Below are 26683 nucleotides of genomic sequence, written 5' to 3' on the forward strand. Positions count from 1 at the left end.
GGTCCTCTTCCAGGAGACCTCATGAATGTGTTCTGGTACTGACTTGGCAGTATTGACATTGAATGCCATAAGAGCTTCCAAACGTCCCAGACAGCTAGTGGCCTTTGTAGTCTGGCCTACTTTGTATGTGGACTTAGTCTTTCATTACAGACTTAAAATTAATGGACTGTATTAAAAAAAAAAAAAAAAAACAGCGTACAGATCTCAACGAAACGGAGGTGAATTAAGAAGTTCTTCCACGACTGTGTAAACAACCTTTGTGGCCATTTGGGTTTGGAGGACTTTCTGGAAAGAGAAGTTGATGAATGCAGTGAATCTGAGCCAAAGCAGGAAGTTGAGTTGCTGTTAAACCAAAACAATGAGCTTTAAGGGGGTGTAAAAAAAAAGAGATATGCCACTGTAGAGTTGGGTGATCATTTTCTTTTCTCTGCAAGGGGGCAGTTTGCATGATAAACGTTTTTGGATCGCATGCTAATATAACAAGACTGCATACAGCTGCACTGTGTCTATGTGTAAGTTAATGAATGGAAATGCTGTTGATGCCTCCTCAGTACATAATCAAGGATTGTCCTCGCTGTAACAGCCTCGCCTTGAGGACAATACAAGTTGATTACACTCTAATTTCTGTGGATTTGCATTCGATTGGAGGGGAAAATGTCCGTAGCTCTCCTCACTGCCTCATGAACTGGGTCCAGCTCAGAAAAAGCAGAGCTCAGCATGCAGCAGAGGTTGGTACAATAAGTCAGTGTTGAGTTTCACAGACAGTTTTTGGAGCAAGGAAATGAGTTCAGGGGGTTCATCCTGTCTGAAATGTGGGCCGGGGGCCCATCCAGCGGCCCTTTAATTATTCAAGACCTTCGAAGAAATGAAGAGAGAGACGTCAACCTGAAAAAGGTTGACAACTAACAATGGTTATTTTGTGCATGGTCAGAGGGTTGTGTGAATTGTTTAACCAACACACTTATTGTTTATCCCGACTGATATCACCCGTATACTCTACTGCAGGTAAACAGAGGCAACAAAGTTTATTTCTGCATGCTAAATAGAAATGTGTGACGACGGCTCACGCCCACCCGCTCTCTCAGGTCAGCTGCTCCTGACGGTGCCAAAACTAAACGGAAGCTCAGAGGGGACCCGGATTTGTTGTTGCAGCTCCAAAACTATGGAACAATCAGCCTCAGCACCTTAAACAGGCCTCTGCTCTGTCCGCTTTTAAATCACGTCTTAAAACCCATCTCTTCTCCTTCTCCTGTGATACAGAGTAAGATGTCGATTTTATTTCTTTTACTGCATATCGTGCGTCATGTTTTATGCCTTTTAACTTATTGTATTTTATTTTACTGCACAGCACTTTGGTCAGCTGTGGTTGTTTTAGAGGGCTTAATCAAATAAAGTTGGATTGGATTGAAGGTTGGCGGGGGGGGGGGGGGGGGGGGGGGGGGGTTCAAGCACTGGATGGTTTGAATGGCTCTCATTAGAATTTCAGTGTTCCTGGTGTCTGGCTGCCTGACCTCAGATATCTATAAGATCATCACACTTCGAGTGAAAAATGAAAAACAGCTATGGATAAATAGAAAGATAAAGTTTGTGCAATTTGGCACAAACACAAGTTACACACTGCTGTACATAAATCAGTGTTAGCCGGGATGTTTTTATTGGCCTATTGAAGGATTGGCGATGCCAAAAGAAAATATTTATGGCTGTAAACACTGAACATCAACCACGACGTAAAGAATGACTGTCCTGGGATTGCTGTCAGCTGTAAATTAAAATCCTCCCTTGTGTCTTGTAAGCCTTACATAATGGTTTCTTCATCTGACATTTATTAGACCCTGGCAGAGCTTCTCTGGTGGGGACCGCACGATGATTGGTTTACTTTTACAACTAGAGCAAACAGAAACACACAATTAGAGTTTCAAATGAATAAACAAAGAGACTTTTGTTTCCATCGTTTAACTCAACAAATTAAGACATTTTTCGATCTCTAATATTTTTCCAATGATTCAAGTCGAACTGAAATCATGAGGGTTTTCTTTGCTCCTGTCGTTGTGATTGTCAGGTGAAAGGTGTTCGTTAACACTCGCACTTAAATTAGCCCACGGAGAACACAACAGTGGTGTGGTCTATTGTCCTGCACCAATACGATCAGATCGACTCGGAGAGTGTTATCTGAAGGTGGTAAAGTTACGTAGTGTCGCTTTAAATCCTGCCACAGGCTTACGAAGGCCTCGAATTTATATCTTCTGCATTCCATTTTAATGATGAAATATCTTGTAAATCATGTCTAAAGATTTGTAATAGCTGAAGTGTTGATTCATCATCGAACGAATCCTGGTGAACCTAAAAGAGCTAAATATGTCTTTAATGGTGTTCCTGGTGACTTCAGTATTAAATTAATAATAATATCGTTGGACAATGGGAAACAATTGGAAGTTAAAAGTGAATTTCAATGGTGCAGCTCGAATCTATTATTCCTGTGAGTGAGAATGAACGCTTGTGTAGTAAATGTTGATGCTTCCTTCAGTATAAAAGCGTTTCCTTTGACACTGTTTCTTCCTAAAAGCCGTTTCAAAAAACCTGATAAAGTTGGCCTGTGCACTCTTTCTACGTCAACCTTTTCTAAATGTGCTGTGTTACAACAAGGTTGAACTGTTTATTTACTTTAAAAAAATTAGACAGGACAAACAAACGCAACCACGCATGTCATGACTTAATGTAATGCTTGTATTACACAGTACGAAGGGGAAACACTGCCGCACCTCACATCAACAAACATCAGCACAGAAAATAAAAAACTCAGACCGGCCAAGCAGCGGACATTTAAAAGCCTTCATAAAACAATCGGAATCTGCCAAACATGACCTCAACATCTTACGAGCTTGTGTTCCTGCTGCAGAACCGCCATGATGTTAGATGAAACCATTAACACATCTTATCCACTGACGCAGCTGACGTCAATAAAAACAACACGGACGCAGCAAGAACACCTAATATAAAGCAGATTCTGTGCAGTAACGAAAACACGGATCAAATGAGTAAAACCAAAACAACTGGCCGTAGATGTTCTACTTTCTTTGTAAATATGACACAAAATGAGACATTTTAGGTCCTTACAGCTTCTGAGTTCCTTCAGAAAGAACATTTAACAAAAAATCCAGACCTTTAAGATCATTATAAAAATAAGATCTGACAGAAAACCAAATGAAGGCTGACTGATCAGTCAAGACAATAGAACAACAACGTGAACAATAATGACATCGATACCAACAACCTTGTCCTGACAACAAATCTGTTGAGCTTTGAGGGAAGGGGGCTCCCCCCTCGCCTAAAGGTCTGGTGCCGCCCCCCCCCCCCCCCCCCCCCCCCCCCCCCCCAACATGTACACACATACAGCTGGCTGGACCCTGCAGCTGGTACGTTCCCTCCAGGCCGTCTGGGAGATATTCTCAGCCCCTCCTCCCATCGTACAACCTGCAGTCAAGTTTCAGTCTCAAGCCTTTCCATCAGCTGCTCATCCCGATGGCCCCCGACAGCCCTCACCTTTCAGACACGCACACACAGCTGTGGCTCAGTGGGAGAGTTCGGCTCAACAAAATGAAGGAATAAAATCATCAGAATTTCGAGTTGCCATTAATTTTTTTTCTTTTTTTATTGTCGACTGAAGTACCTTTCCCTGCCTTTAATGTCTCTTTTCTTTGCACCGTCGTTCCTACTGAACGCACAAAAGAGTGTCAGAATATAAAACAATGGATCACTAATAATCAATAGCTGGGCACCTTGCTTCTGAATGTGTTTTGTTTGGGACATATTTCTTTACATTGGGTGCTTGATTGAGGATGTAGTGTAGCAGAGCATTCGGTAGCTGTTTGATGTTTGGAAAGTGGAGAATTGTTTATTTTCATGTTTTTTTTGAGGGGGAAGAATGAACCGTCATGACACAGAGAAAAACGTTTTTGTATTTGTGTTTTATCCCATTTTTATTTCAGTCACTGAAAGTTGTAAATCTAATTGAACGTCACATTTTTTTTCTCTTTCAGTAGATTTACCTCGGCTCTATGGAGACATAAAATTTAATTTTGGATTAATAAAGTCCTATCCTATCCCTACACACATTTTTTTTCAGCTCATTTAAAAAAAAGAAGCTTTATAAGTAATGTAACTCCACTTAGCTGATTTCATTTTGATATTTGACGACAATAAGGAAAAAAAAAAAAAAACATCCCAGACTAATCCTTCATAAGCCTCTCATTGACTTCCTTTAAGGTAGTTCACTGCTCTCACAATGTAAAGTTGAATAAATACATCTGAGTGATCTCAGAGTCAAACACATGCTGGATAAATCAGAGAGCTTTGATTATCTCTTGTGTGGTAATTGCTGTTCTCCAGCAATGTTTAGGTTGTCTTCAGAGGGGAGTGTCCCAAACTCAGCCTGAGTGCTTCCACGTGCTGCATCTCAGCTATTGGTTTGGTTTAATGAGAGCCTGAGTCCCAGCCATCATGTCCTTGGTACTTTCTATGATGCCACATCAGTAGCAGGTCCCGGGGCTTGTCATTACATCGATCCCATCGAGTTTGGAAACATGAAATTGTGCAGATTGCACGTCTGTTATTTCTCTCTGTGTACTCTCTGTGCATGCAGAGCACAACGTGTAGGCAGGCATGTTTAGTGACTCGGCCATTTTCCACCCTGACACTGCAAATTACTGGAGAACAAGCACCTTGCCAAATGCTTGGAGGAGCTCATGGCACTGGAATGTTTCTGCATTTCATCCACAAAGCTTCGGCTTCTGCCCGAGTCCAGCTGGAAGGTAAAATCTGACTATGTTGCAAATGGGTTGTCTAACCACAGTCAAACCACTTGAATGCTTCCCAAAGTATACAGCTTCACTCATGTGGCACTCCGGCTCAGCTGAGTTTTAGGTTTCAAAAGCACGGGTAGCTTAATCATAAAAGAAGATTTATTGATTTCTTTTTACATCCGAAAAGGGGAAAAGTGACCGCAAAGGATGGGATGATTACTAACGGACACTTTGCTTTTGGATGCGCTCCAAGATTTCCAGTAAAAACTACTCTTAAAAAAAGTAAATTGTAGAGATTATTTAGAAGTAGAAAATTGCTAGCTCCAGTATTTTACCACGAAAAAGTCTTTAAGCTTCCCCCGTCGAAGGGAGGAGGGAGCAGAGGTTTAAAATGAAGGACTTTAGAGTTGACAGTGGGACTTACATGGAGCTTTAAAGGAATAGTTTTATGATTGATTTCTATGAGTCGTGGTAACCTCTGGAGTCATTTAGCCACTGTGAAGCACCGCTGTGAATTCAATCATTTCATGCTGACTTAACATGTTTACAATCGGCCGGGGAAAAAAAACAAAACAGGCTTTAGCCTCTTTAAACCTGCAGAACTCAAAGTTGAAGTTTTAGTTTATTTCATCATTGATAACATTGAAAGGTGTATTTCAGTGTTCTGCAGGACTGCATCATACTTGAATGTGTTCCACTCACGGTCCCGGTCTTTTGCCCATCTAGAGCAAAGCCTTGTTCTTTTTTGGAAGCACGTTTGTTTACTGAAGTGACTCAGACAGATGGCAGAAATGAAAGGATGATCCCCGGGGTCAAACCCACGGAGGCGTTCTCATTTCTGTCAAACTGTGAAAAGACGTGGTGAGCACAGACATGAAGGACAGATTAGTCCCAGATGGCCTCGGAGCGCGTGAGGAATCCCCAGGAGCGAAGGAACAACCTTTAGCAGGATCTTATCTCACCCAGGTTACAGTCAGGGAAACATATTGATCAGCGGGTTTATTTCTGTAACATATCAGAGTATCAGGCCTTTCTACTGGGAGTGGAAAGTGGCGTATACAATGAGCATTTCTACACATGATATACTTCTGTTCATAACACTTCAGGGCAGAACAATTGGTGACCTCATCGGAAAATGGAAACGGTGGAGTGTATGTGGCGTAACGTGACCTTAGAGGTTAACCCTGTCTCTTAGAAGCAGAGCGGGATTCTCTGACACAACTTCTCCAACCAACAAGGAGCATAAAGAGGCTTGAAGAGGTCAAGATGACCCTGATGAAGGGCTTGATATAAATCCATCCAATCAGGACGTTAACTCTCATCATGACGAAGTCTTGTGTCACTGAAGCTTTCATTCTAATAGCTTCCTTGATCAGTGTCTTTTATATTACAAGCCAGATGTTTGTGCTTTGGACTGACGTTGTTCCAAAAAGGCTGCTGATCGTTAACACAGAGGAGAAGCCAAAGATAGATAAGTGTACGGGCCAGATCACAGAGTCCATGTGGGCTCCAGACCACGGGTTCACCTCTCCACACACATTTCAATCAAACACTTTCACTCTCTGTGTTTCAGGGCAGAGAGTCCGAACAACGGTCAAGAAAGATGCCTAAAGTGGTTTGGTGTTCTGCCCAATCAAAATCGAATCTTTCACTTTGACTTTTGTCGTTCGATTGGGCAATAGCAGCATCCGTGCCTGAATAAGCAGAATTGTCCTCAGAACACATCTGTCCCATGTTAGACTGTGACCCCCCCAACCACAGTGTGTTTTGTTGCTCTGCAGTGGCAACTTTCCTCATGTAATTAATAAAATCATCCAACAAGCAGCTTTAGTGCAGAAAGAATCATCTGAAACATCGAAATGCAGGACCTGCAGAGTCTGCTTCATGTTCTTCTCAACTTTAACATAACCAGAGAGAAAAATAATATCGAGATCAAAAATTTATTTTTTCAAGAGTGTCCTGACCAAAACAGGCAGCAGCATGGGTAAGAACGTTTCCGACACACAATGAGCAGCAAAGAGAGAAACAACCTTAAAGGAGGCTCTCAATCAAAACAATAAGAAAAGATGATGTCGAGGCTGGCGGGGAATCATGGGAGTGATTCTCTCTGCTTCTCACCTCCAGCGATGAAAACAAACTCTGAGTGGACCGACCTGAGGAAGTCAATATGTTTACTGACCAGATGATGTATCCGAGTATAATTCAACATACAACAACAGTACAGCAGCTGATGCTTCCTTAAGCAGCGCCCTCTTATGGTAACAGGCGGTAAGAAGAGATCCTGAGGCGTAGGATCAGTTCCTGAACTCTTCTGACTGATGGAGGTGAGAAGGACAAGGAGGAGCATCCAGCAAACAATGAGTGACAACAACAAGCTGACAACAAGGGGAACGCCATTTTCAAGCTTTCAACAGGTCAGATTGAACACAAACTGAAAGCTGCCAACTTTTCATGTTGCAGGAGGATTCGTGCTGACTCTGCAGTTTGAGGAACAGCGGACAGCTCAAGGGAGATCGTGACCATTCTCAGCAAAACGATATCAAAGAAAATAGTTCAATCAAACAACGGCAGCACTTTTTATTGTTGGAGAAAAGAGGAACAATGTTCCACGTGAGTGCTGCATCACTTCAGTCAAGTCCTCAGCAAAAGTGTCAAAATCAAACGCAACGTACGGCAACTTCTGTCAATCAGTGCAATGACAACAGAGCGTGATGAACAGAAGTGATCATACTGTAGGATGGAGTATCTCAGTAATCCCAGTAAAGATGGAGAACAGTGACCTCTGCTGGTCACAAAGAAAAATGCACCTAAATGAGCAAGAATTAAAAACATGAATACTGAACTGTTTGACATGGACAGTGTGTCTGTGATGGATGATTGATGTTGGATTAGAGCTGCTGTCTCTCTCTGCCAGAGGACGGGGAGGAAGACGAGAGAGGAAGAGGAGCGAGGTGGGACACATGGTGAGCAGCTCGTGATGAGGAGCGTTCTGTTTCTCTGTGTTCCTGCTGGGTTTTGTTATTTTAGTCCTTTAGGTAAAGCACTTTGAATTGTTCTCTGTAACAAAGGAGGACTTCATTAAGCTGAAACAAATATTAAAATCAAAGTAATGAATGAAAAAAAACTAATAGTTTCTCACTGCAACTAGTTTTTGTGTTTTAACGTCATAATTGTTAGAGGTCAAAATACAAAAACTTCCTCACAATATTACTTAAAATAAATAAATATACACACACACACACACACACACACACACATATATAAAAAAGCAAGCGGTTCTAACACAATAATTGTGGCCCGCAAGAAAACCACCATTGTTTCAGGAGAATATTGTTATTTTAGATTATAGCTGTATAAGAGCAGCCGCCTGTAAAAAAAAGAGAAACGTGGAGCATCTTGTAAATGTAAACTTCTGTAAAGGTTTACGTCTGCAGATATGAAACTACACGTGCTTTAGACACACCAGCCTCACATTGTGTCAGGATGCTGCGAGAAACTGCTCTGAAGTAAAGGTGAGGTTTCATTCAGTGTTGAGGAAATGGGAGATGAACTCCACTTTCCTCAGGGTTTTTTTTTTAAATTTCTGAACAGCATGAAAGAGTCAAGAAGCTCCGAGTAAAGAAAAAGACTTGTTGGAAATGGTTTGACAGCTGGAGGGGTCTTAACCACCCGACAATATGTCACACTGACAGTGGGTGATTTAAACATGAATCCCAGACGTCATAGAGACAAAGGATGCAACACGTCTCCATGGCAACACATCTTCATTAATGTCATCGTTTTGTGTGTTAACTGTTTGATATCGCAGGTGGAAGATTGCGTGCCATTATTTGAAACTGAAGTGCTTTTTGTATTGTGCAAATAGTAAATGGAAAAATATGGCACCTCTAAATCTGTGCGCTGCACTCTATTAGCAACTCGCCAAAAACAATTCATCACCTTCCTCGCCGCAGTCACAACATCAGAAATAAAAGGAAAGGGATTTCACCGTCCTGTCACAAACACGAAAACTCTGAAAATCACATTTGGATATTTACAACGAGTGTGACACGACGTCTCAGCTCTGCAGACATCAAATGAATCCTAATAATCTGGAAAGAGGTTGGATTACATTTTTGCTTTATTGAATTTAACTGGAGCTGAATTTCATAAACGGTTTGTAAATGTTTTGTCTCGTGGGGAAGTTTTATGCAGCATATCAGCGGCTGGCTCTGTTCTCAGTCAGCCTGAAGATGCGATCAAGATGACACAGACAGCATCCTCCACACTGTCTGTTTGGTGTTACTGCACACTCCGTTTTTCCATCATTTTAGACGTTTTCCGGCTTCGAAATAGGAGAAAAACTTTAGAATTGAAAAATGTGTGTGGAAATAGGGGGGGGGGAAGGTATTCCTGAGGATTGCATAAAAAGGCAGCGTTTGTTCCAGATCAAGAACTCGACGTTCTCAGCGTGTCTGATCGTGCTCTCTGGGCGGCAGCTCATGAGACGCAGGATTCTCCTGTTCTGCATCAGACTGAACAAAACGGATAAAGTCTTCTCAAAGATCGACCAACTCTGACTCTGTGAGCTGCCATCGATGGGAACTGAACACATGTTCAAATCTGACTCAAATCTATTCTTGATATGACTTACTCCGGGCAGCTGCAGGGGTCTTTACTGCCGCAATTCTGACATTTGATTAGGGTTTGTTTGGCTTTTCGAGCTTCCTGACGTCCTCGGTGGTGGTACGAAAATAGCCGAGTGTGACACTGTCACCTGTCAGGGAAGCAAAACCAACAAGTTGGAATCTGACTCGTCTCTCTCCCTCCTCAACCGCTTTTCTACTTCACCCAGAGGATCGCTGCACGTCACAATTTATAAACCCCTCATGTCGAGAGACGGTGACTTTTAGAAGCTTTAAGCAAAACACTTTATTATAGAACAGGCCTTCAGTTACGTTCAGTACTTTTCTGTAATTTCACATTTTATGAAGTACTGAAAGCAGACGCGGACACATCAATAAATAACAGCTTTATCTTTGATATCAGCGTGTTTTCAGCGCTGCAAAGGAATCAAAAGTGATGCAACCTTGACAGAAAAATCTAGTTAGTGGTCCTGCACAACAAAGTAAGAGTCAAAGTGGTTGCTAGGCAACAGATAAATCACTCTGGCCCTGCTCCAGCAGCAGATGCTCTTTGAGGATGTTTTTCATCCGCTGATGGAAAATCACAAGTCGACGTGACTCAGGTTTGTGTGGCCCTTCATCCGCTCCAGGGAGAAGAGTGTCTTTAGTCTGTGAGGTCAGAGATCAACAGCGCCATGTATCAACGTTAATTGTCACAGTGGAGATGAAAATGTTTTTTTTTTTTCAGTCTTTTTAAAAAGGAGAGAGAGTCACTGAACGTCAAAAATCCCCCCGTCTAAGTCGAGCCATGCATCACTTCCACAAGTGTCAGCTTCCTCTCATCACCTGTGCTTTCTTCTTCCCTCCTAGCAAGCAGATAATAATCCACTAACAGCTCGTTTAAAACCCGTACTGTCCATGTGATGGCGCCATTGCATCGCTGAAGAGACGGCGGTGCGGCAGGAGCCTCTGTCAGGTGAACCTCCGCGCAGCACGCGGAGAAAAAAAAGACATCAGAATGATAATGACGGGAGTTTCCAAATGCGGGCTTCGATATGTGCCATCACATGGAGGCACTCGCACTAGTTGATTCTTTGATGTCCCACAAACAGGCTTGGAAGCAGGTATCATTAAAGGGCTTTGGAGAGGGAGGGCGAGGGAGCAGCTCCTCCATCAAAGCACGCCGCGCTCCTCTTTGTAATGGAAGCAGTGTTTGAGAGCGGCGCTCAAAGAGTCTGGACCAGAGTTCTTTACGTTTGAAAGGAGAATCGAAAACATGCAGCAGAGTGGACACAATGCTTCACCTGTTTGCTGTTATTAAAAGAGTTCTCAGGATGAGTAAAGGTTGAGGTGGTTCCCATCGTAATAAATATTTATTCTCTCAGTCAGGAGTTTGAAATAATCCGCACGTGAGAGAACAAGCATCATGAATCTGTGTTCACCTTTGAGCATAAGTCATAAGTGCAGTGTGTCCTGTGAGGGAGAAGCTGGAGTCCCGCTGGCTGTGTTGTTGTCAGAGCTGTGTTTACATGGACGGCCGTCTTGTCTCGGTCTCGGAGCATTCTGGTCTTGGGAACATCTCGGTCTCCGTTCGATTACAACACTAGCGTCCGCTCTCACACAGAGTGCGTTACCTTCACTTCCTGTTTTTTTTTTTTTTTCAGACTGAAGGTAAACCGTCTCTGACTCCACAGGTTACGTTACGTGACGAAAGACACGCAGCAGAGGAGCCACAGGTCAGATTCAAATCCGCTCTGCCATCCCTGAGGACTAAAGCCTGCATACACGGGGCGCACAAACTAATCACAACCCACCACAAGGCCAACAGCGCCCCCTGGCTGTGCACTCTTGCCATACAAATGTACATCGCTGCAATTAAGACCGGTCTCATGGCTGCCAGCTGCAGCATCCAGCTTGAACAAGTTTCAAAACTGTTTACCTTCAGGTCATTCACACCCGAGATTTATAGAAAAAAACAAACAAACAAACAAAAAAAAAACATTAAGGGTGGGGGGGGTGGGGGGGGTCATGCTTCATCTACCCCCGTCTCTTTCAACATTCACTTCCTGCTCAGGACGCAGTGATTCTTTAACTTGAGTTTCCTACATTTCAGTAAACACGATGTCTTAATTAACACAAATGATCCTTGAGGGCGTTCTTATCCTACACGCCGAGAAAATATAATGAAGTAATTAAAAGAAAAGCAACTTGCCAGCCACTCTGGATAATTGGAAAATAATAAGGCAATGTTTCCGAAGACGATAAGATAAAAAAAAAAAAATCAAAAAATTAATTGTTAAAATGTTTAGAAATGACTTCAGTTGTTTAACTGAGCTGAGAATTACAATGTTGTCATTATTCTCCTTGTAGCCTTGAGGCGATTTCACAGGAAGTATACCTTTGTGACCAATCAAATGCTGCACAGACACATTTTGAAGATTCATCCGCCCTGCGATAACATTTAGAGAAACTATGACAAGGTTAAGTCTGCACACTTGTCCGTTCCTGTGCCGCCCGCTCTAATTAGGCGTATAAATCCGACTAAAACCTGCACAGCGAAGCTGCTCGATCCGCTCAGGCTGTGACTTGACATATTCCAGTTTTTACCCCCGAATCACCGGGGGCATCTACGGGAGAGCATATTCCTTAATGCTAGAATTCATCACAACCCTGGCACTGTAACGACGACACCGAGATGAAGAAAAAATAAAATACGGCAGAGAGAGAGAGAGAGAGAGTGCAAACTTTCAGGTTGTTCAAACTCTCAGCTTATCCATTTGGCATCAAGGCCCTTTTGCTCTGCACTCACATTAGTCCAATCCCTTATCGCTCTCACGGTCCAGACACACTCAGATCTGGGCCGCGGAGAGAACATTGAGTTTTATATAAATCAATACTGTGTCCCCAACACTTTGCTGCTCCCGGCACCCCAGGGAAGATTATAAAGCGCTCGGCCAGATCATCTCTCCCCCATCATTTCTTTCGGAGGTGGGAACCAGCAGCTGAATTGAAGAATGGTTTTGTTTTGTGTTTTTTTTTTTTTTTTTTGCAGTGGAGGACGCAGACAAACAATGTGGTGTTTCCTTCTGGGTAATCTGGGGTCATTCATTACAGTCACTTCTTAAGTGATGGACAGCTGGGACGCGCACGGACATGTTTTCGAGGACGAGCGCTCAGGCAGACAAAAAAAAAGTGGACATTACCAAAAAACTAATTGAACAAATTGAACTCAGCACTAGCCGGCACCGTTAGCACTAGCCGGCACCGTTAGCACTAGCTGGCATCGCCACAACGATGGCGTACGCTGCAAGCACGTGTCAAGCTGGATGTGATAAAACGACATGGACAGGGAAAGTCGTGCCTCTCATCCTCCGAAAGACAAAGTAGCTTGATGTTTGCATGTTCTCTTTGTTCCGGTGTGATCTTGTAGTTCTCCTGTGATGTGTGTACAGCTGCTCATGGTTAGCTTGTGCTACGTGTGCAGCGTCTGAGGAGCCCAGGAGGAGGGTCACATGTATCCTGAGCGGACTGTTGAGACTGAGGTCAGATTGTAAAAGATCCCACTCAATCTGATCTGGATCAATTTATGAAAGAGACTCAAATCTGACGTGAAAATATCAAGTGTCACGTGACTTGTGCACTCGTCATAAAAAAATCACGTCTGAGTCTCAGAGGAGCGAAACATCTGTTTCAGTTCACTTCTGCGTGCCGTGGCGGTGTGTTTCATAACCAGTTAAAAACTGATCTGGGATCTGCACACTTAGAGCCACATCAGTGGAAAAGTTGGGAGACACATCTTTACAGAGTTCAGACCAAACAGAAAGATGAAGGAAGTCGAGGAGCTGCCTTGCTTTAAGAGGATACGAGTTCATCTTACCTTCACTAAACTGATTTTAAAATAAAACATCAAGACGGACGGACACAGGTTCATGAAATCGTTGCTTCTCGGATCATTTAGTGACTTAAAGACTTCAGGATGTTCCGGCTGTATGCCAAGGACGAGCCGACATGTTGTTATTCAAATCTAAGTTAAAAAATGTTTTTCTCAAGACTCAGGACTAACAAGCAGCGAGCTTAGCGAGCCTTTCTATTCGACAGGTATTCAGACTTTGGGGAGATGGAAACAGGTTGGATTAGATGGGATAGTCTGTTGCCTAAGCAACTGCTACACTCCACTGTGCTCCGAGAGGTTGCTTTATCTGTGAGGATTACACCGGGCGCAGAGGGGAGTGGGGGGGGGGAGAGGAGAAAAAAAAAAAAAAAAAAAAGCTGTTTGCCTGAAGTCAAACGGTTCAGCTCCGAGGCCAAGAGCTGAGGCAGTGCGGCGCTAAATCCTCAGTTGGTTTAAACAACAAACAAAAGAACAGAACCTGTCAACAGGGCGCCGAAACAAAGTCGAGTGAATCAGAGAAAAGGTGACGAGCAAGAGGGAGGAAAGATAAGAAGCGTAAAATGAGGCTGATGTATGCTAAGTCCACTCCAGACAAATTTATCCTGAAACAGCGGCACTGCCTACTTAAGCTCTTAGGTGAAAAGCGGCTGGATTAGATTTTTTTTTTTTCCCCTCTCCTTAGCTGACAAGTAGAAACAGTGAAGCCACATGGGATGTGTCACAATCCCCCTGAGCTCCCTCCGGCGAAGTGACACTTGTTAATATTATTTATTTACATCTGCGTTTCATCACGAGACGCACCTACCCCGCAGGAGCACGCGGCCTGCGCCGTCCTCGCTGCTTTTTTACGATTATGAATTTCCATAAGAAGATTATGGGAGTGGTGCGATGACAGAGGGGATAGAAAGACGACACAACGAGCTTCTATCAGGAACACAAAGGCAAAACAAAAACCTCGCTTTCATCTGCGCCCTTCAAAGGTGCCTTTGGCAGGAGTTTGACTTTGTCTCAGAGATAACTACACACACACACACACACACACACACACACACAAACACATACACAGGAGCACTGAAGCTGCTAATGTCACCACGGAGAGGTGTGTGTGTGTGTGTGTGTGTTGCAAGAAGGCAAACTGTTTATGCAGTCAAATAACAAGCAGGGTGAAACTAATTTATTCAGGCTGATACCGCTCAGACACACGGAAAATTACCTGAAAGATTTGAAAATCAGAGCTGTGAGATACTGAGTCTCAGCCATGTTGTGTATTTAAAGATGGAGTCAGTAGAAGGATGAAATAAAGACAAATACGAGAGAGTCACTCATGGGGATCCATACTGTACTGTACTGTGTGTGCTGGGGACGCCGCTTACAGTGTCAGTGCGAGCAGTAAAGGTGCACGCCGCGTCCTGCAGTGAGTGCGAGCTTCAGGTAGTGGTGATGATGAGGATGATGATGATGAGGAGGAGGAGGAGGAAGAGGAGGAGGAGCCATGTTTGAATGTTTGGATAAGAAACTAAAAAATGAAAAATCTCTGCATGGAAATGTTAATGAAAACTGTATGTGTGTTTTTATGGACGTACTGACTGCATGTGTGTGTGAGTGTGTGTGTGTGTGTGTGTGTGTCTGTGTGTGTGTGTGTGTGTGTGTGTGTGTGTATGGGGCAGCTAGTAGAGTCTGTCGTCTCTATAACGGAGGGCTGACATTTGATCAACAGCTCCTGCAAATGCTCCGAGTATTCAGGAGACTAAAGAAGTGCTCTGTGTGTGTGTGTGTGTGTGTGTGTGTGTGTGTGTGTAGGTGTGTGTGTGTGTGCGTGTGTGTGAGCCTGCAGCATGAGAGCAGTGACACCGACAGGAGCTGCTTGACTCCTGCCATGTCTTCACAGTGGAGGTTTGGAGACTGTCGTGATCTGAGGAGTGTGCAGTGATCACACACACACACACACACACACACACACACACACACACACACACACACACACACACACACACACACACACACACACACACACACACACACACACACACACCCCCCTCCCTGATGTAAATGTGAATGCAGTGACCGCTCCATTAGGCTGTGATGAGCTCACTGCTGCTTTGAACCCTGCACGCTCCTCCTGTTTGTTTGCTTTGCTCTGTTGCGATGCGGCCGCAGCAGCGGGACCTCCACTTACCCAGAGTTCCCGGCAGGTCAGTGCATTAACGACAAAATGCTGAACGCAATTGGCTACGAGGCCAGTGGGGACAGTGAGGAGTTATTTCATGTGGCGCTTGGCTGTAAATTTCTTAAAGTAAGAAAAAAAAAAAAAATCCTTCAGCAAACATGAAGTGATAAAAGAACAGAGCTGCACACAAAGTCATGTTGTCATCTTATTGGTTCTCAATGGATTGAAAAGTCTCACTAAATGTTTCCTTCTCTTCTGGCGGAGCAGAGTGCGTCCACAACCAGGAGCAGTCAGCGTTTAATGTGGCATGCCACAAACACTACACTTGTTAAAGTGTGTCGGGAGAGAGTACACGCACGGGTTCGAGAAACCAGAGTAACTGACACGCCACACACACCATCTCTGCTCCGCTTTAAACCTGCAGCGAGCGCACGCCAAGCTGCACAGAGCAGATCAACGCAGACGAGAAGTCAGACATGGAAACGCACAAAGCATCCGGTCAGTTCCAAAACAACACACAAAACACAGACTCAAAGAAGAGAACACCGAGTCGACTCTGTGTGCACTTTATCCTCCTTATTCCCGTGTGATCTCACCGCTCTCCTGTGATCTTGTGAACACACCAGCATCATTCGCACCTTTTGAGGAACGTAAGGTAACACGCGTTTGCCTCTAAAATAAGACGATGATATTCAGTGAAGTTGTTGTTCGGGTGTGACTGACACTTCAGCGTCTTCTGCATCTTAATTGTGTTGCTGGAGAATCTAAAGCATGCAAACAGCGGGCTGGCACAGCGTGGAGGCAAAGAGGCGGACGACAGACATCTGCATTAACAAAGAAATGAAAGCCTTGTGTTGTGAAAGTCAAAGTGGAATTTTCATCGCCTGCCAGCGGTGTCAGAAGCCTCGCTCGCCTCTTTGAAACGGATCATCAAGAGGTGCTCCGACATGCTGTCATAAGGTGGCTGTCACTGGTACCAGCTGCTGAACGCATCCTGCACAGCTGGCCCGCGCCGCGCTCCAACTTCCTCTCCGAGGAAGGAGAACAGTGCAGAAAGGTGTTGTGCTATACCTGCTCTCCTGAGGTTGCAGAGGCGCTGTCTGTGGCACGCAGGCGTTTGAACGCTGTATGCATTATGCAGTCGGAGAAGACCAAACAGTCTGGAGACGGGCACTGTGAACTCTCTGGCAACAATAGCAGCAACTCCTAACAAGAATCTGACAGAAGCTACATGCTAAATGCATAAAATTATACATGCAAGAAGTTGCTACAGAGCAGAAGAGAGGAGTAACAAACTCCTCAAGATGTGTTGACTGTAGTTCAGGTTTGACTCCATGTCTGCTCTGTCACTTTGCACACTGCAAACTTTGTGCTCTCTCTCTCTCTCTCTCTCTCTCTCTCTCTCTCTCTCTCTCCAGAAGGACTTCAAATTGGCAGGCTGCATAATGAGCATTGTTGCACAAGCAGACAGAGCGGGAGAGAGGGTACAAAATGTAGCGCAAAAAAAACACAAATCAGAGGCAGTCTGTGATCCTGGAGGCTGAGAAAAGCACCGTGCATCCTTCTAAAAAGCCCTGTTTACACCAAAGTGTATTTTGCACGGCTGAAAATGCCAGGCGCCTCTCTGAAAACACCCAGCTGGGGGTGCTTGAGAGTGCTTTAAAGGAGCAGTCTCTCTTCTTTTTTTTTTTGGTTGCATCTGGTACTGTAGCTACGATGTTAAATCTGTTAACGTCAAACTGTCGGCACAAAGGTAGCCTTCTTTTTCTGCAAGAAGAGAAGACAAATAACTCTCCCATAACTCATAATAATGTTGAGCTTTTTGTACATGCACCACATGGACATGAGTCGAGGTCTTTGTGGTACGTTTTCCTGCTCCGCTGTGATTGGACGGCTGGTTAAAAAGGGATATTAATTCAGCCAAAGTTCAACATTTTCAACTCAGCTTCAAACAGACACTTGAACCTACAGCTGCTGCAACCAGAACTACGGCCTCCTCCAGCGCCCCCATGTGGTGCCACTTTGTTAAACAGCTTTTCTTCCTCATCAGGTCGTACTGGAGCGAATTACAAAAAACGGTGGTATAAGAAAAACTGTGCTGACGGTGTGATTAAAATAATGCTCCCCACTTTCGTTGCTATGAAGGTGATGTATTTTTACTTTCAGAAGATCCAACAGATGTCAGAAAAACACTTTTGATACCCGAGTATCTGAGATCTATGAGGCACATAGCTCTCGTCTACCAGAGTAGTTTAAAGGCGATATCTGTACTTTTACTCATGTGTGACTTCAGGTGCTTCCTCTACCTGCGTACAGTTATGTTGTTTTTTTTATTGCTGCTACTTGTAAGGGTAAAAAACAAAAACAACCCAGTGAGTAACTTTCTGAAGTCAGAGTTTATTTCTGCACAGGAAGTGAAGTCGGGTGTTACTTTAACACTTTCATGCAGTGAGAGTGGAACACACGGGTCCATAATCAAGCTTTATTATGTGTCGTGGTTCAAACATTCACAGCAAACTACAGAATAATACACCGGATCGATACACTTCTTGATTACACATTTCTCCTGGGAACTGCGCTCAATATATACTGCTCAATTGATCGTTAGCGTCACGCCGGTGTTGCTTATATGCCAGAGGTGGAAAGAAAAATGAAAACTCGGGAGAGATGAAGAGCGAGAGAGGAGCTTAAGGGACACAATGAGAAGAAGAACAGAGAGAGAGTCAATCAGCCGGGTGAAGTGGCCGAGTGTTACGGCAATCTATTAGGAGCTACGCTGATGACAGGAGTGGGCCGGCGTTCAATATCATAACAGCAAGGGAGGAGGAGCAGCAAATCCACCTTCCCTCTGTCCCTGCCATCCATCCACACAGCTGTGGATGGATTGGGGGGGGGGGGGGGGACTGTGTTGTAGTCCAGACCATACTAACCGAGAGCAGAGTGCTCAGAGACCGACAGAAGAGTCAAGACCAAGAGCAATGTGGGCAGGACTAATACCATTAATATCACGAAAAAATCGTGACACAGTGTGCAGCAGGCAAGTCCCTCACTTCGACCGTACGACTGCTACCGAGGGATGGAAATCTAACTACATATTAATTTAAGTTATTGTTGGTGTTAGGAAAAGAGATTTTGTAAATCTAAATCTGGAGTCCGCCCAGTTTTCAGACCGAGTCCAAAATGCTCAAAAGGCAAGCCAGAGACCTTCAAGACATGTCTCCTCAGGACTCAGGCTGAAGTACGACAACACAACTGTCCTGTGTTGAGCTGTGATGAAAAGAGCAAAGAGAAACACAGGGGGAAGATTTAAAAAAGCTTCCATGAGAAAAGGTGGAGTCAAAAATAGACTGCAGACGTGGGGAAACAACCTGACCTGAGATGATGTTGAGGAGAGAAAATGATGCGTCTGAATGGGAAGATAAACTGGAGCTGAAACAGAATAAAAGAGAGCAGAGACACTGACAGGAAAAAAAAAATTAAAAATACAACAACTGTGCAAGTTTACTTCTGGAGTGAAAGAAAGAAAGAGGTTCACATTTCAACAAGTAGATACACACACACACACACACACACTGTACTACCTGTCTGATGTTGAGGAGTGTGTGTGTGTGTGTGTGTGTGTGTCGGGTCAAGCTGGCTGAGTGCTGCAGGTGTTATTTACCCAGGCCTGTATGGTCGGGCAATACGGCATGAAAACAGCACTGATGGTCTGGTTTCAAAGAGTCGTACGTGCGCTCTCTCAGCATCAAAAAAGTGCACTTTGGAGCCTCTGTAATTTCCCATCCCTTTCCTGAGCTCATGCAGGTTGGGTTGTATTATGACGAGCAATACTCTCTCTCTCTCATCTTCTCTCTCGCTGCACGTCTTTCATCATCAGCTCTCCTTTTTTTTGTCCAACGTAGAAGGCCCCTTTTTGAAATCAGTCCTGACACTGAACTCAGTGACAAAGCCTCTGATGATGGAAAGGGTTTAAACAAGGCAGAGATGGTGAGAGCAAAGAAGGTGAGAAAGTGGCAAACTCGGTCGAATGGTCAAAATCGAGGAGAAGTTGCAGTGAAAAGACAAAATTGCAAAGCTAGCTCGCAAAACTAGCAGAAGCATAACCTAGAAATCAAATGTTGATCAGTCTAAAGCAGTGGTCGGGGTCCTGTTATATTCCTGTGTACCAGGGACAGGGACACACACACGGCTGTTTTGGACGCCCCTGGGTTTGCCAGATATGAGAGCAGTTATCAGGTCAACAGGCTAAACACAAATGCTGACCTGTGTGAGAGGAGGGGGCGGAGCCAGCCAGCTCTCTGTGATGATTAGAGTTTAGACTGCGGTACTCATTTTAAACACGAGGGGGCAGAGTGACGTACTGCTCCTTTAAAGAGTGAATGCAAAGATGTGCAGACAAACAGACGGCCGATATAAAAAGGGAAAATGTCAGTATTTGGATTCTTCCCTTTCTACTTTAATCTCCAATTAAATTCTTCACTGGTAATGAAACTTCAATAATGGCTGCTGTACTACAAAGTGGTGTGACAACATTCCTGCACAGCGCGTCCTTCTTGTTTGTGTAATCTTGCATTTCCCCTGGACCGAGAGACCAATTACTGACCAAATAACAAATTATAAAATATTATTTACTTTGTTTACCCCCGTCTCTGACTTGGTCATGGAGCCATGAAAATGGGGATAGTTAAAGGCGGTAAACAACAGCAGTACATTTCAGACACATTAATTGCTTAATTGCTGAGAGTATTCTATTCGGCATATTAACATAAGCATTTCCTTGGAAGGATAGTGCTAGCATAGCAGAAAATTGGCCCGGGGGGCTTAGGGGAATTAGAAAGGCAGATTGCATGACGTTGTGGAGGGAGAAGTCTAAGCTAGCGGAACCGACATTTGAAGCTTTTTTCTCTCTAATTATGATCCTTCTGTGCATGTTTTAAAGTCGCCTCTCTTTCCCTCAAAACTCTTTCAAAGCTCATTTCTTTCGCTTGGAAAGGATTTGTCATGTGGAAAATAAGCCTCAATGTTTGATTTTTTTTATTTATTATTATTTTTCAGTGTGCTGATGAAGACGTATCGTCGCTTAAATGACAAGTTTCTCCTATCTGAACTTCTCGTGCATTCGGAGAGATCCTTATTTAAATATTATTATTCACAGAGTCACACATGATATACATGCCTCGTTTTGCTTTTTTCCCCCCTCAGCTTCAATTTCAATATGTAAAATTCGCCCGAGTCTGACTGTGCAGGCGGGTTATTCTTGTGTTTTCCAGACATTCTCTCTGTTTACTTTTTGTATTTATTCCTCACAGTAGTTCTTCTTCCTTCATTTCCCTCCAAACATTGCCCACCCATCCAGCGTGAAACAAAGAATAAAACCTCCCAAACGAGATCACCCACCATGTAATCTCAGCAAACAAATGACGAACACCCGCTGCTTTAGCGAAACGCCGTCCGCGAACGGCTCCCGCTGTCTGTGATAGCAGCTTGCGAGCACGACTAAATGCACCACGCTGATGGCATCCAAAGCACGGCGAGACTCTCTGCTTTCATTTCCATTTCCTTGCTGCTGTTTGCTGACTCGGGAGATGCTTTATTAATGGGAAATAGAAGGTAATGAAATGCAGAAGGAACTACAACTCAGCCCGCTCCTCTATCTTTCAGCACCTGCTGTGAACATGCACATTATCACACCGTCCTGCAAAGCTCACCTCCTCGTCCGTTCTGACTCTTTGCTATAATAAAGGTCCGTGAAAAAAGACCCCATCTTTAATTCTGCAGGCTCTGTGCTGTCAGCATTTTCCCTGGGATATTGTTGGGGGAGAAATTCAGTGAAAATGTTCAGCCTGCTCTTACATAAATTGACCTCCGTCACTTCATTGTGGTGTCAGTGAAAGGCCACAAAAAGTGCGGTTGTAGTACAAGTGATTATGACTCCAAACTTCAGTCTGCCCGGCTGCTTCTCTCTCTGCCACACTTTAATCCTCACTTTCCGACTTCACCTTTAAAACCTTCGACACGTCTGAAGAAACACTGAATACAAAGTGTGTTGTTCTAGCAAAGGCACAGCATGAGTGATATAAAAGCTGCTCGTTTAGCCGCTTTCTAAAAGCATAATACAACAGTAGAAGAGAATGAGGAAATTAAACTGATTTTGGGAGCGTAATGTTTCCAGGCAGGTCGAACAAAGAAAAGGCCTCCGCACTTCTAGTGCTGAATCTGGACTGTAAACAAACATGTCTGCCAGATCAGCAGGACAGAAAGGTTCCACCGTATCGTCCACGTACAGTCTGAAAAAGCTGACGTGACTCATTTAGATTTTCAGGATTTTTTCAGATTTATATTTGGGCACTATGTGAGACAGAAACAAATCGACTATAGCCTCCAGACATGGGACACTAACCACTGCGCCACCAGCGCTTCAACACAAGTATTACGATGGACGTTGCTGTCCGTCGTTTTAATCTCCGACCCGACGCTTTGCATTGTGGGAAACATGACGCAGGGGAGACTTGTTTGAAACATGGTGTAGATGTTTTCTGAATCAGTACGACATCCAAGTATTTTTGGCAAACTTGCACACGGCATGCAGCCTTTTGGCCGACTCGGTGAGCACGCCGAGTTTAGCCAATGTGCACAGTGTGCACGCTGAACCTCGTTAGCTACATTCAGCATGAACTCTGGATGAACTGGAGTGCCCTCTAACGGTGTCCTCTAATAACATGCACTTTATAGGGCAGGTGACTATTTTTGGTAATTTCCACAAACATTACATATGGCCGCCCTTCTGCACCTCAGTACGGTCGAGAAGCATGTGATCCTCACTCAGCCAATCAGAAGAGATCACGATCCTGCTATTGTGGCATTTGAACCAAATATGGTAACTTTGTCAATGTTTTTTTTTTTTTTTTGCCAAATTTCTTCACAGAAATAAAGTTCTGTTGAGTCCCCCCAATAACACTCTGAGGGTGAATTTTTCAGTATTTCGATGAGTGCCCTATAAAGGGTTAATACAAAGCCAAGTATGCCAACAGTTAATTTCATGACCCATCTGGTTGTTTGCACAAATGCAAGGTCATAAAGCAGCTTTTATCTGCAGCCTTAGAGTAGTAATAGTTATGTCCTCTTCATGCACATGATTTAGAAGCTGCTGCTTGGAAATTTAAGTTTCACTAAAGTTACATTTCTCTCACCTCCACTCAAATCCATCCACTTGTTCCTGGTTCCCATGAATGACTCTCTGCAAACAGCATCAACACATTCTCCAACATGACGCCAGCAGTATTGATTAAGCAGAGAATCCTCACGTCTGGGTGTCTTTAATAAAATCAAACAACATGACATTTAAGGTTTGATGCAAGATGGTAAAAAAAAATAAAAAATAAATAAAAATACAGAGAATGACCGAAGCTGAAAGGAAGCACACGGGGAGCGTTGATTGACACTCAGCCTTAGCCCCGGCGTGGAAGACTTAAGCTGTTAATACGCCTGATAAAGCTCCCGTGCCATTACAGCTATAGGTGGTGAGCGCCTTGTTAATTGCTGTGTTGACACATGACTGCTCTAATTTCAGTTCATGTTCCTTCATATTTTCCTCATCAGGCGTGATTTCACCTCCCTGCTAAGAATATTAACCATCATCCAACTTTGCCCTTTAAGCATTACTGCATGTTATTAATATGATTAAAGGAGTTATTCTGAGGGCTCAATCTCAGGGAATCCAAACTGATACGTTCTAATCATTTATGTCAATCACGAGTTGTGACGGAGCCAGTCGCAGTCATGACATATCAAATGTGAACTGATGTGACATTGATTTGCAATAAAGTGTCAGCTCTTTGACGCTGAGTGTCGCTGACTGAACTGAATTCACTTATCGCCAAAAAAAACAAAAACAACTTCCAAACTCGTCAGCGTGTCCCTTCAACGTCTGTCTGTGACAGCGAGGCCGTATGCAGACGGTCCACCCATGTAGTGAGTGAATGTTACAGGTGTGCAGCTGATACAAGATGCTGCTGTGATGGTATCTGATCAACGGCTGGTCGATCATTTAAAGGCTCATCACGCTGCAAAAAGACCGTTTACATTGTTATAATATGAGGATTGTACTTTGGCAAATTTTAATGAGGAAGGTCTGAGGTTGGACTTGAACCCCCAGCCGCTGTGATGAGGTCATAGCCTCCACACAGAGGGGCTCGCAACACGACTGCAAGGCCATCGGGACGCCCCAATCCCTGGACAGAAAACTGTTTTATCACAACATCTCTCAACGTCAGTAAAAGCTGCGCTCAGACGAATGCTTCTATTAAAAGTCATTACACACGTGCACACACAGGGGGCGCCGTAGAGGCTGTATTGTGGCTCCTCATCCTGCATGTCATTTCCCACTCTCTCTCTCTATCCAGTGTCCTGTCTTCACAACAAATGCCCGACAATAAAAAAAGAGTTGGGATGCAGACGCACGCAGGAAGAGTTTCCTCTTCCTACAGTGAGACGAGTGGGATGTTTTTTTAGCAGCGATAACATCTCTCTGAAGTGCTTGTTTGGCAGGCAAATAGAATCTGAACATCCTTCTCCCACAGCTGTCTGATATCAGAGACTGCATCCAACATTTAGGATGAAATAGTGAAGTGAAATCGCCTCCCCGAGCTGGTCTCCAATTTAAAAAAAAAAGATCTGTATGTTTGAGATGTACAAATATCTGAGCCATTAAAATGCAGAATGATACAGCAAAGTTATAATCTCAAAGATGAACGAGTGCCTCACAGAACCATTCTGACTAAATCTAAATGATAGGTTTGTGCTGCACTTGAACCACCTGTGTCAGAGACGGATGCTGCCCGGCACTTTCGCTAAAAGTAGCAGTCAAATTGCTCGTCAATTTCACCCGCCGGACCCTGACATGGACGGGAAGGAAAACAGAAGCAGGGAAAGGTTGGACTGGAAAGTGAGAAAGGAGTTTTGCTAATGAGCAAGTAGAAGCTCACAGACGTGTGAATGGTTATGAATAAGAAGGGTTTCTCTTAGACCTGCCGCGCTTGGATCTTAAATGATCAGAAACATAAAGACAGAATCTCATCGTGAATGTGTCCTCCTGTGATATTTCTCCACCTGCAGCTCCTGCTCAAGAGAGAGAGAGAGAGAGAGAGAGAGAGAGAGAGAGAGAGAGAGAGAGAGAGAGAGAGAGAGAGAGAGAGAGAGAGAGAGAGAGAGAGAGAGAGAGAGACCTCACACACCTCCATTATCGCAGAAGTTGTTTTGGTGTTTTAATTCTTATACAGCGGTAAATTCAAAATTAATTATGCATGAATTTGATGCATAAATTACGAGTTGACACACAGGGAAGCGAAAAAGCCAGATGAAAATGGAAATCAGAAGCTATCAAAGGACAATGTCAGAAAAACTCTCAGTGTGTGCAGAAGATGGGAAAATAAATGTTTATTCTCGGGTCACTGGGGATGTTAATTAGAATCTCGTTTTTTTTTCCCCCCAGTCTTTCTCCCAAGCATGAATGGCGCCGGGCTCAGAGCTGAATGGGATTGCCTTGGTTTTTTTTTTTTGTTTTTTTTTTCCCAGGCCGTCTCTGATGCATCATATAAATGACAGCTCGGCTAGTTTAAGGACATCTTCAATGACAGGTGGCCTGTTCCTCTGAAGACCATATCGTCCGACCTGACGGCACGCAGCGAGGAGAACACTCCACGTTAACTGGTGTTTACACTGATTGGATTTGCAGAAATGATGCTTTAATAGCACGATGGTGCACTCACATCTATGAATGCTCTATTAAAGCCTCTGCAGCATTTTAAGCTGCTACAGCCAAAGAAGACGAGCAAACAAATCTATCCGGACTGCAGATGGTGGTGTTGGTGGTTGATAAAGCCTTTGTGCTTTATGAATGATTGTTTTGCGCCACATTATGTGTGTGTGGCCCTAAATGGATGCTTTATTTCAATTTCTATCAGAGGCTCTGATTGCAGCTATAACCTCTCAATGAGCATCTGAGGAGGAGAGTGCTTCCTCTGTTTGTCAGCTCCATCTGACTAACACTCACAGCAGCATTTTCCCCCAAACATGATCGTCATCAGACGGCGTGCTTTTTCCTCCTCTCACGGCTTCCACTTTTTGTCATGCATCTTCAAAGACCTTTCACCAAGCCTCGGTTTTCCATCCAGAGGAGGGTGGGCCGTGTGTGTGCGTGTGTGTTTACTGCGTGTGCAAGACTGTAAACATGATTCACCGCGGGGATCTGATCCAATCTTTGCTGCAGCAGGGCAGGGAGGAGGGAGGAGGTTTACACAGGACACAGAAGAACTACGAAGCCAACACGTGTCTCTCTCTCTGCCTGTGACTGGAGGTTAAAGAGCACAGACACTTTGTGCTTTGTCTAGTATTTCTAAATGTTCATCTTCACATGGTTAGTTTGCTCCAGAGCTCTTCTGAAAGTGCTTGGATTTTTTTTATCCGGTTGATGTTTGGGTGTAGCGGTCTTCAGCCAACAGCTGATCTAAATAATATGGAGCCTGTTTTATTTAAAGCACGGCCTGCCGATTCGCCATCTGTTCCAGGTCTGCACTCTTGTTGAAAGCATTAAATAGGCTGATTATAGACATTATCAGTAAGTGCCACCCATTGTGACAACAGATGTAAAACAATCTAGCGACGGCGGCGTGTTTCGGCGGCGCTTTTTGTTCTGCAATTGTAAGTCTACAAATGTGACTTCATGTATGCTGTTATTTGGAACGCCAATTTCAATAACAGCTGAGGGGAAAAACAGCAAAAAAAAAAAAAAACAGGTATTCAAGTCCTTGAAAATAATGCAGACAGAATACAATTCATTCCCACTTTCAAAAACCAATAAAATCCCGAAAAGGAAACCCCGGCAGACACGAGAGTTTGCATCTCCATCCATCGGTTCAGCTTCCTATCCCTGTCCAGAACGCTGAAAACTAATTAGGCTCCTCAAAGTACAGCAGGAGAAAAGTATCTGACAATTAACTCCAGCACTGAGCTCCAATGGCATTTAGTTTTTAACATGTTCCATTGTTGGGTATTGACTAAATGCCACACGGGCATCGATCTCCCTCGCACCATTAGCACGCCTCTTATTCTCATCTCATAAAGCGCCTCACATGGTGTTTCCAGTCAGATCTCCTGCAGGTTTGTCAGGGCAGACGAAATGATGATGTGTTGGCTCTGCAGGAATATTAAACATGCCACCTCT

At 44.0% G+C, this 26683-nt stretch overlaps 1 protein-coding gene across 4 annotated transcripts in view; it reads right to left on the bottom strand.

The window, feature by feature from the left end:
* Positions 1 to 7501: 7501 nt before the first annotated feature.
* Positions 7502 to 26683, bottom strand: part of LOC306833650 (uncharacterized protein) — a 152653-nt gene continuing 133471 nt past the window's right edge. The window contains exons 6-7 of one of the 4 annotated variants that reach the window (XM_079359057.1): positions 18836 to 18891; positions 18576 to 18729 (exon numbers count right to left, since the gene is read on the bottom strand). In XM_079359057.1, coding sequence (XP_079215183.1) covers positions 18691 to 18729; positions 18836 to 18891 — 95 coding nt within the window. In that variant the 3' untranslated portion in view covers positions 18576 to 18690. Of the gene's footprint in view, positions 7857 to 18575; positions 18892 to 26683 lie in introns of those variants that run through there. The other 3 variants (XR_013780392.1, XM_079359054.1, XM_079359051.1) reach the window with 3 other exon arrangements.

Source organism: Symphodus melops (assembly GCF_947650265.1).
Source record: "Symphodus melops genome assembly, chromosome: 13".
Classification (NCBI taxonomy): domain Eukaryota; kingdom Metazoa; phylum Chordata; class Actinopteri; order Labriformes; family Labridae; genus Symphodus; species Symphodus melops.